The 10,643-nt window shown below is 37.6% G+C and overlaps 1 protein-coding gene across 3 annotated transcripts in view; it reads right to left on the bottom strand.

The window, feature by feature from the left end:
- Nucleotides 1-10,643, bottom strand: part of SLIT2 (slit guidance ligand 2) — a 446,646-nt gene that overhangs the window by 105,942 nt on the left and 330,061 nt on the right. For all 3 annotated transcript variants that reach the window (XM_019552853.1, XM_019552854.1, XM_019552852.1), the window contains 4 exons: nucleotides 8,363-8,434; nucleotides 6,351-6,494; nucleotides 6,045-6,208; nucleotides 1,457-1,607 (listed from right to left, as the gene is read on the bottom strand). In XM_019552853.1, the coding sequence (XP_019408398.1) occupies nucleotides 1,457-1,607; nucleotides 6,045-6,208; nucleotides 6,351-6,494; nucleotides 8,363-8,434 (531 nt within the window). The remainder of the gene's footprint in view (nucleotides 1-1,456; nucleotides 1,608-6,044; nucleotides 6,209-6,350; nucleotides 6,495-8,362; nucleotides 8,435-10,643) is intronic.

Raw genomic sequence — 10,643 nt, 5'->3', positions numbered from 1 at the left:
AATGGGCCTGTAGTTAGCCGGATCCACTCTCCTCCCTTTCTTGAAGATCGGCACCACATTGGCCTTCTTCCAGTCTTCGGGCACTACACCAGAGTGCCAGGAGTTTTCATAGATCCGCGTTTCTGCTAGAGTGATCACATGGAGGTGGTATACCCACTTGTACATTTCTGCTGGGAAGACACCATGAAATTGCTCCAGGGCCATCAGTTTTCATGCAGATCAGGTATCTGGGTGGAGCCACTAGGTGCATAAATCCTTTAGTCTTTGAGCCATATCTCCAGGATGAGTGTGGAGGTCCTAGGCCTCGGTTCTAAACTGCCACTAGTAGGCCTCCTTAATAAGGCCCAAGTGGTTGAGAATCATTGCTTTAAGCACTCTGTAGTGTTGAGCTGCTTCTGGCCCGAATGCACAAAATACAGCTTGTGCTTCCCCTGTATGAAGTGGGACCACCCACAAAGCCCAGGTGTCCTGGGCCCACTGGTATATCTTCACCACTGATTGAAACATGGGTAGGAAGGCTTCTAGGTCATTGGCTGGTCCCATCTTAGAACCTTAGCCTCACTTCTGGGGTGAACAAAATCTCTACCCCCTTGACCAAGGTTCTGCTGCCATCCCATTTGCTGTTGCAGGAATTCCTGCTGTTGCAGCTGCAGTTCTTTTTCATTGTTACTACAGGTCCCTCTGAAATTGCTGTTGCTGCAGCTAGAGCTGATGAAATTCCTGCTGTTGCAGCTGGAGCTGTTGTAAACAAGTCTCAATGTCCATCCTTGCAGGGAGAATTCAAATTGCCTTTGTTCTCCACTATTTGTAGAGAGCCACTTGGCTAGCCTGGCACTGCCAGCCTGAAATTATTCCTTGAACCCTTGAAGTAACTCCCTTAATCTGATCCCAGCAACGCAGTCTTTCTCTGGGTTCCGCACCACAGGTGACAATGCCTGAGTTCCTTCAGCACTACAGTAGAAAATATAACCAATCCAATACAAGCATCACACCCTGGGTTACTCTGCACTACAGAGCTCAACAGGAAATATAAACAATCCACAATGAACACCCACAAGCATGGGCTAGTTCTCACCCTGTACTCTTCCTTCTTCCTTGGAGAGACCTGCCTGTCTATGTGAACAATGTGGGGGACTTTAGGTCCACTCTCCTCACTTCTTCCTCCTGTCCCCCTTTTAGTTCTGCATCAGCCAGTGAACTTCTCCTCATTTACTGACTGAGCCAGCTGTGGACCTTTAGGTGGGTGGCCTGTTACTAGTTGGCTAACTGACCCAGACTGCAAGCCTGTAGTCTGTTACAGGGCTGTTAACAAAATTAGCTGAAAAGTTCATTATAATAGTGTGCAACATGCAAAAATCAGGGGCTGAGTTTTTTAAGTTGTGGAATTTTTTTCTATACCAAAATTGTACCTGAATTCTCCAGTGGCAACTTGTACCTTACTGCAGATTGGACTTACAATTCTGCTGTGTACTGAGGAATATGGTCTGGAATTTTGTTGAGCTTTTGATTGGAGCAGTCCACTGTGGTTCCTTCACAGCGACATTTTTCAGGGCAGGCCAGATCTGCAAAGCAGTCTCCACTTAGTTTTGATCTGTAATCTTCTGTGCCTGTGGAAGAGTTAAGTCAAAATACAAATATTGAGTCTATGGGATTCAGTTTTTGAAAGGTTACAATGATATCTGCGGTGTAGACAGGAGGTGGATAACTTGGAAAATGTTTGGTAAACTTTGTGAACAGACATTAGGGAGTAGGATTAAAATATAGGGGCTTGAGATACGCTGGAAAAAAAATTGTGACCAACTGCATGTGATGGGATAATATTAACAACTTGAGCTTTTCACAGCTGTACTGTCTGCTGATTGTGTTGTCAGACAAACTAGCTGGGTTTACAGCTAGCCATAGAAATGTTACTGATTCTTTTAAAATTTCCTCTCTGCTTTAAGATTAGATAGATCCTTGTATGCCACTTCCTTTTCTTTCTCTTATTACAATTTTGTTGTTGTTGACTGGACTTCATTACCCCTCTATTTTCCTTTTTTTTTTTTTTTTTTTTATAGTTCCCATCCCACCACATCATCTCAAATATGTAAGTTTTAAAACACTCTCTTTTCTCCTTTAGTTTTAAAATATGTAATCCTGACTTAAGCCTCAGCAGCTTGCCATGCTGTAGAAAGCTGCGTGACGTTCCATGGTGCTTGACAGAACCATGTTTTACTCATACCTCACAACCACATGGTTAGATCAAGCACAACAGAAAATCTCGCTAAATTATAACTGCATCCACTAGGCCAAGGATAAGAGCAAGGGAAAGAGGAAGGAGTAGGAGAAAGGTACAGGATTACTACAAGTTTAATACTTCCAAGTGACATGGCATTCCTTTTACAGAATGTCCACTGCCACTGTAACAGTATTACTGTCACAGCTTGATTAAAAGTACAGGAAACAGACCACATCAAATGTTTCCTCTACCATTTCCCACAGTCAACAGAACAAAGATAACATCCTATACATATTGGGAGAAAACATCCAGTAAGGAACTGAGGGTGGGTGACAGGGAAAACAGAAAGAAGCTCAAAGGACCTGTGGCTTCTTCTTGGACAAAGGTGGAAAGACTGAGACTAGTAGAAGAAGGTGCATCAGGGCTGGGAAGTACACTGTGATTTAGTTCAGACACTGAACTTTACTTACAGCCAAAATGGTGAACTCCTGCAAAAGTAAAGATAGCCAAGAAGGAAAGAAAGACAGAGTAATCCCAATTAAGATAAAACATGAAACTAAGCTCTCTTTCTTGACTGGATGATTAATTTGACTATAAGATGTTGCAATGGAGCACCATCTTTAGGAAAGAATTCACTAATTCATTTTAAGTGGCATACAAAACTTCAACTAAAACCTAGATAAGGAATAATTACAAATCATGTACAGAGCGATGATGCTTCCTATGAGATATTCTTTATCATTTTAAAATAAATGTATTCCAATAATAAATTGCTCATTTATATACATATTGCTAAGACACATAAGAAAATATTATTACAAACACTTTGGAAAAACAGTTATAGATGCATAGAACACAATCAGCTGTATAATCTGTACCATTTTAATTTCGATTTAAATCCAAGTATGATATAGATGTGTGGAATACTTTTATGACCTAAAATGAAAGGAGGCTTTGTTCAAGTTCTTCCTTTATTACTTTTACAACCAATCATCTTCAAGTATGATTATGTGGGGATACTGTTAATATCCTCACAGTCAATAGTTAAGTATAATAGTTTAAATGTCTATGGTAGCATAAGTCTCATCTCTAATGATGCTTATCATTTTATGCTTACCTACATGTAAAGTACTTCAAAAAGGCTTATGAGCAAGATTATATGTGCCGTTTTATCTTCAGTGAACATGTCTACATGAGATGCTTACTGCACAGTAGCTCATTACTACTATGCAGTAGTGTCACCAGGCACAAACTGTGATGCGACACTACTGCACAGTAAGTATCACTAGGCAACCATGTCGGGACGCAACTGAGCAGTAATGCTTTGGCTATGCAAGTATTTAATGACTACGCAGTAACAACTGCCTAGTCAGCGTCTCATGTAGATATGACCTGTATGTTCAGCAAATCACCACTAGCAGTTCAAACTAAATCCCCCAAATACTTCAGAACATCTCTAACATTACACAGTGCACATTGTATTTTTATTTGGTAGAAGTGGATGTACACAGGCCATGCTTTAAGGAAGATAGTTCTCAGCACTTCTTGATGAGCTTAACTTTTTTAGAAACTACATTTTTAAAAATGTTTATAAAATCATATAGGTGAAAAACCTGAGTTGCATGTGTAGTTATAGTGGTGTTATAAACCGCCTGTTAAAATTTTTTCTGGCAAAACATTTTCTAATTCAGAGACAAAAGTCACACTGGTTGAATTGAGTAAAAGTCTTGTTGTGGCAGGAATACAGCTGTTTTACTCATTATGGAACCCAAGTGTTTCAGGGGCGGGGCGTTAAGAAATCAGCTCTCCCTCTACTTTATGCTGCTTTAGACTAGTAAGTTTCTAGTGCTGCCATTGGTGGCATATTGGTCCATGTTGTTTTTGCTGTTTTTTGTTTAAACTCAAAACTCAAATGAATATATTAGTAGAAGAGCACAAAAAATTTCACATGACCATCCCGGCTCTATGAAAACATAAAAACATAGCAAAAACCAAAGCTGTTAAACACACCAGCTTAAATGCTAATGGCTAAGACTGTTCAATAAACCAGTACTCAAGGCACTGGAAAGCAACAATATACCTGTAGTGCTTGAAAAAGCAAATTTATTTGTGTCATAACTGATTATGGTTGATATTATTCTATTTATTAAAATATGACCAAAAATTATTCTTTCAGATTATATATCTATAATTTAATCAACAGGTTCATTGTATAACTGGGCATTTTTTCCAATCAATTATTCATCACCTGTTAGGAACATAATGTAGCTGAATATTTTCTGTTAAGAAAGTGGTGCACACACTTGACAACCAAGGGAAAAGTAAGTGAAGTAACATATGTCAAAGAGCTAGGGCCAACATTAATAGTTGCTTTAGAAAATGTCACAGAATTACTGTAGTTTATAGTAAAGTTTAAGTTACTTTATCATCCTCAATTCTTAAATTGCATCTTTTTCATTGAAAAGTATTCCTAATGCATGTTCTGCATGACTTTAGAATGCCTTTAATGAACAATAAAAACGTTTTTCCAGTCTTTCTATTGTGCTTTCACAAACACAGGGATTATAGTGTCACAGGTAAGCAAGCAATAGTTGCAGGCAGTCAGCAGGAAACTGCTGGTTTAGAGAAGAAGAGCAAGAAATTTGCTTTAAGTTGTACTAGCTCTTTGATAGTAAGGTATTCTGTATTTAAAAGCAGCTCCAGAGCTACATTTTAAAAACAGTGGTGTTACAATAGGTAAGTTATATAAGGTAAGTAAAGATGTCAATTAGTATATAAAGTAGCAGGTGCAACCTTCTAACTAATGCAAATAAAAGTAACGTTTGATGGGTTATGTGCAGATCTGTGAGACAAAAAAGTATCAGGAGCTGCATGCAAAGCTCTCAATCGGAAAACAGAACTACTAGTAATCTACACAGGAATACTATATCTATCTAATGGATATTGACTATACAACACATGCATCAATTTCCTAAAAGCTACGAACTGCTTTTTTGAGAAAGAGGGAGGATATCTGCAGTTAGTCAGTCTTACTGCAGAACCAAACCTACCTGGAATGAAATACTGTTCTTTAGCTAAATAAAAAAGAGAAAAAATAGAAGATGCACCTGAATGTCAGCAAGCAGAGTATGAGTTCTATTAGATTAAGTATGGACTATCGTTAACTACAGATAATTACATGAAAAAATGTGTATTCACAGCAAGAGCTGATAAACAACAAAGTGTGAATAGTCATAAATGTATCCGGAACATGGACAATAAACAGTTCTTGTCTGGTATTTGCACTCGTGACTGAATAAATTGTAGAATATGAAATGCACCTGGAGCAGCTGGATACCATATGACAAAGGTTAGGATTTAGAGAAATGTAAGTAGGAAATGGAATAAGATTAGAAAAAGAAAACAGTAAATTTCAGTATGAGGTAAGCTCCCTGTGTAAAATGAACATATCATGTTTTTGTATTTAGCTGGAGATTTTTAAATCTTTCACATATTCCAGAGCCTTGTGGAACTTTTAAAAAATGATTTATGTTGATGATACTTGTAGAGAATAACTGCTAGCATTTCATTCTGAACTATAATATATTACATTTCTTCTGTTTGATTTAACGCTAGTCAGATTCAGTGCCAAATGTGTTAACTACAGTAATGTTCCGTGATCAAATAGTGTATGACTTCCATGATTTTCCCTCTTGTTCAACAGAAGAACAAAAAAGGTTCTGCAATGTTTAATAATTTAGTAGAGAACCAGCTGCTTTTGTTAGAACTTCTGTAACCACCATTTTTGGCAATAAAATAAAAACAGCAGCTGAATGGAGAAAATTACCTGAGCAGCGGAATTTCTTGCTTTTGATCTGGCCGATCCTTTTGTTCGCCAGACGGCGGGGGCTGGTACAACGGGCACCACTGGTCTCAATAGGGTTAGTATGAAGATAATCCGCCAGCCACTTCAGATGGCAGTCACAGATAAATGGATTCTGAGCCAAATGCCTTACATGGAAAAAAAAATTACAGAATATTTGCAATTGGTCTCAAAATTTCTCAAGGGTTGCATACATTATAGAAAATAAAGAGAAACATAAAACTAAATAGAAAATTGTACTACATACAACATAAATATAAGTATACATACAAAGTCTGAATTGCACGGAGAGGTGAAAAGGTGCCTTTAGCAATGGTCTGAAGCTTGTTATCATACAGAGAGAGAAGGTTTAGGTTGTGTAGATCTTGGAAAGCATCTACGCGCAGACAGTTTATCTTGTTGGCATTTAATAATCTGTTAAATCAAAGATAATTATAAAATGGAAGGAATTAGTTCACTGGCACTAAAGTTGCACTGTGGTTTTACAAAGAAACTTCTTGTTCTGGTTACAAATAAATACCAAGAATTGTTTGGCTCAGTATTATAAATAATCTTAATTAGCAATGGCATGAAGCATTTTACTGAATTAAAATATCTTATTAGGCATCCTTTAATTATTCTGTTACATTTACACATAGAAGTGGAAATGCACTGAATTGCTTAGCCAAAATCTCAGGATATATACAGTGTCTGTGGGCAGTATTTTTCTAAGTAAGGAAATAAGCCTGGAAAAACAAGTATAAGCAAGGAAAATATCTCCTTTTGCCAATAAAAGAACTGAACACTGTGTTCAGTAGCTGGATGAGATGTGCAGTGGCACTTTTAATTACATGTTACTAATCAGCATGCTGCCAAATCATATGCAAGGCTATAGTAAAGACTGGAAGTACAAAATAAGTCTTCTTGTATCCTGCAGCAGCATTACTCTATCTCCAAAGAGAACTCTTCCTTCCAGGTAGCTCCAACATTTCAAATTTAAAAGCTCTAAAATAAGAATCCATTATCTAAGCCCACAAGCCTTTAAACCACCACCACCATGAAACTTGATGCTTTTGTCAAGTCAACCCCTTTTTGATATTTCTTTTTTTTTTCTGCCCATCGGAAAATGTGCAGAACGTGTGCATTTTACATTTTGATTCACACAGTTTCAACTTATGACATAAAGGTGGATTTTTATTGGAATAAATAATATTCTGCCCCAAAATACTTCAGATAAGAAAAGCCCTGTCTGTAGAAAATGTATCCAAATGTAGTGATTTTTATATACACCCTGAATTGAAACTGAAAGATTTTCTTTCAACTTTGAGACCTAAATAAAACTATCTGTAACTAGAGCCCCTCTCAAAAGGAACCAAGGAAAATGCATTCATGACTATTGTATCATAACTTAAAAAATAATTGTGAAACACTGCATTTTCTCGCATCAATTATTTGCCCCCTTTCTTCCACAACTATTTATTTGGGACATTTTGCCAAATCACCGTCTCTAATTTCTGGACAGCGCGTGCATTTAGTTAGGTGGGTAGAAATTATTTACTGAATTCATCAGCCTTTAAAGCTACAAGCTAGTGATTCTCAAATAATACTCTGGAGAATACCACTACTGTTTTATGGCCTGTTGAACACAATCTGTTTTTAAATAGTCCTAACACTCCACTGTCATTCCTACGGATTTTTTTGACAATTTTTGATAAACATATCATGACATTTTCCTTTATACCCACTGTTAAACCAAAACATAGATGACACAAGACTACATGGGAACTGCAAGTCTGTCAAATGACTCAGCAACTGGACATAAATTCAAGACTTCACAAAGATTTCAGAAGTTATAAAAAACAATCAGTGAAATTGTACTAATATTTGCATTTAAAATGGATGTCATTAAAATATCATTTGCACAGTAACTTCATAGAGAAAATACTGTGTTAACACAGCAAGGTATTTCTACTGTGGTTAATATTTGCTGTTTCATGATCTCAGTGTACCATAACAGCACGCTAATTCATCAAGGTTCATTTCATGGTTGGGCTTACTGGCATACAAAGGGTTCACATGCATAGCTTGAGAGGTCAATTTGTGGGCAACTGGCACAGCCACCAATATAACCGAGAAATACTGACTTCAGTTTTAACCACTAAAACCAAAATTAATGCTTTCACCGTGCTCCAATTTTTCACATAGGAATATACTTTCCTACACATTTTTTCTGGGTACACATCCCCTTTCCCAGTTTCTCCCCAGTTAACCCAAAATACAATAAATATTCAATAAATACTCACAGCAACTGTAGAGAGAAGAGTCCTTCAAACAGACCTTTTGGAAGTTCTGTAATTTTATTCCCATAGAGGACACTGTAATGAAAAAGTATGAAACAAGGTGGCTACTTTAAGTGACCTATGCGATCTTGTTCTGACTTGAAAGACGAAAAGAAAAAGGAAAAAGACAACTTCTTTCTTCTATTGTGAAGTGATTCTATACGTTATTTATAACTAAGAAACTTGGTATTTAAAAAAATATGATCCCAGTAAGCTGACTGTAAAAGTGTAGGGATCTGCCCATGCAGAAATCATTGCAGGATTAGGGCCCAAGTGGTTACGTTTACAGGGGAACCCTGTCAATCTAAGCTTTAGAATCACCAAACATAATAACTAGAAACTTTATTCTACTACTCAAGTAACTGCTCAGTGAGTGAAAAGGCCAGACCCTTCCTCTTAGTCAAGTTTGTTCAATATTTCCTACACCTGCTCATAGCAGCCAGTATAGCTGAGAAGCCAATGGATGTTTACGCCTTGTTTGTTACTCCTTATTTTTAATTCTACAAAGGACATTAAAGATAACACAGACTTTCAGGAGCAGAACTGCTTAGCTACTAATCCTTCTTTGACCTGCTGCAATGGCACCTAATGAAATATTTATGAAGTGTGACACCATCTTTACTTTTGACAAATCAATATATTATTTATATCAGAATATCCATCTGACTAAGAAAAAATATATAAAAAGCCAGTGAACAATTACATACTGTACCAAAGGTTTCTGAACTGCAAATCAAAAGCCCACATTGGCACCCTGTCAAGAGCCTAAAGGCAGCATCTAATATGCATGCTAATTTAGGTTTAAAAAATAAAAAGTGCACATAGCAATAATAATTCCTGGCTTGAAGTGGCAGACTTTGCAACCTAAAAATGTTTTGTTTTTAGTGCAGTATATGCATTACTTTCTATACACAGTACATTTAACTCTCTCTAGGACTTTATCTTTTTATTTATCTCTTTCAGGTCACTGTACACAGAAGGTGTTTTTGTTTGTTTGTTTGTTTTTTTAATAATATATTCTGTGTTCCAGATCAAATCAGCCAAATCAATTCCAAATTGTATTAATTGAGTAGAACTCAATTTTCCCAAAAACCATATCGATGGAGCAGGCAGAACTCAATCTTTCTAAACACCGCGCATGGCACTACAACTGGTGAACATCCTTCATCCCAGACGTATCACCCTGGGACTTCAGATACTCCACTCGGAGGCATCCTGCATGCAGGCCTAAGCCTAGAGGTCTTGGGACTCAGATGCTCCCAGATACTACAGGCAAGCATTTTCTGTTCCAGACGCTTCAGTCCTGGACTTCAGATACTCCCTACACTTGATTTTAGCCTACACCCCATATTACACATGGGGAAAGAATAAAACAGAGAAGCAAAGCAATGAGTTCAAGATGACACCAAAGGCCAGTGGCAAGCTTGAAACAAAAGTAAATCTTCCGACTCTCATAATAATGCCATCAACACCAAGAACTATCTAACATGGAAAACAATCTTAAAATATATTTAACACTATTAAATTGTTTACAGGTAATGCTGTATCATATTTTTCCTTGTTACTGTATTAACTCAGCACAGAGAAAAATGCTTTTCATCCTACATTCATCCTACAAGGATCAATCATTGAATACATTGGCTATTATTAAGCTACTGCCAAAAGCAGCATGTGCTCAATAAAAAAACAACTATGAAGCTGATCAAATGCAGCCAACACTGATCACAACTATATAACACATTGATCCATATTCGGCAAACAAGCTGACAGGAACTTATTACAAGGATAGGTTAGCACAGCCCATCTGAATAGCATATGTGGTGGTGCCCACTGCACTCAGTCCCCCCCAGCACCAACTCTTTTTCAAGTCATGGCAAGCCACTGCACTGAATACATTTCAACTTCCTCTTCACTCCCACAGCTGAACTGAGCCTTTCTTTCCCATTCCAATTGATTTCTGTTTCTTTATTGGTCTTAAATGTCTGGCAAACATCACCAAACAGGATCCTAAACAGCTCACTCAGAACCCCCCTGTTGTCCTTCCTCAGCCTGTCTCACATGAGTAGTGTGGCCCTGCCCTCCATGAGCTAAAGCCAAACTAGGCTGCACTGCACCTTATCTAAATAACATTTTTGGAGGATCCAGGGACTTGAGCCAAGAACACCCGGTTCCAGTTATGAGTGGAGGGCTAATTAGCTCATGAATCCTTTGTGGGGGTATCTGGAACACACACACACACACACAC

Source organism: Crocodylus porosus, unplaced genomic scaffold (genome assembly GCF_001723895.1).
Source record: "Crocodylus porosus isolate Cpor-Errol unplaced genomic scaffold, CroPor_comp1, whole genome shotgun sequence".
Lineage (NCBI taxonomy): Eukaryota > Metazoa > Chordata > Crocodylia > Crocodylidae > Crocodylus > Crocodylus porosus.
The sequence above is the reverse complement of the archived record's forward strand: the minus strand, read 5'-3'. Positions and strand labels throughout refer to the sequence as shown.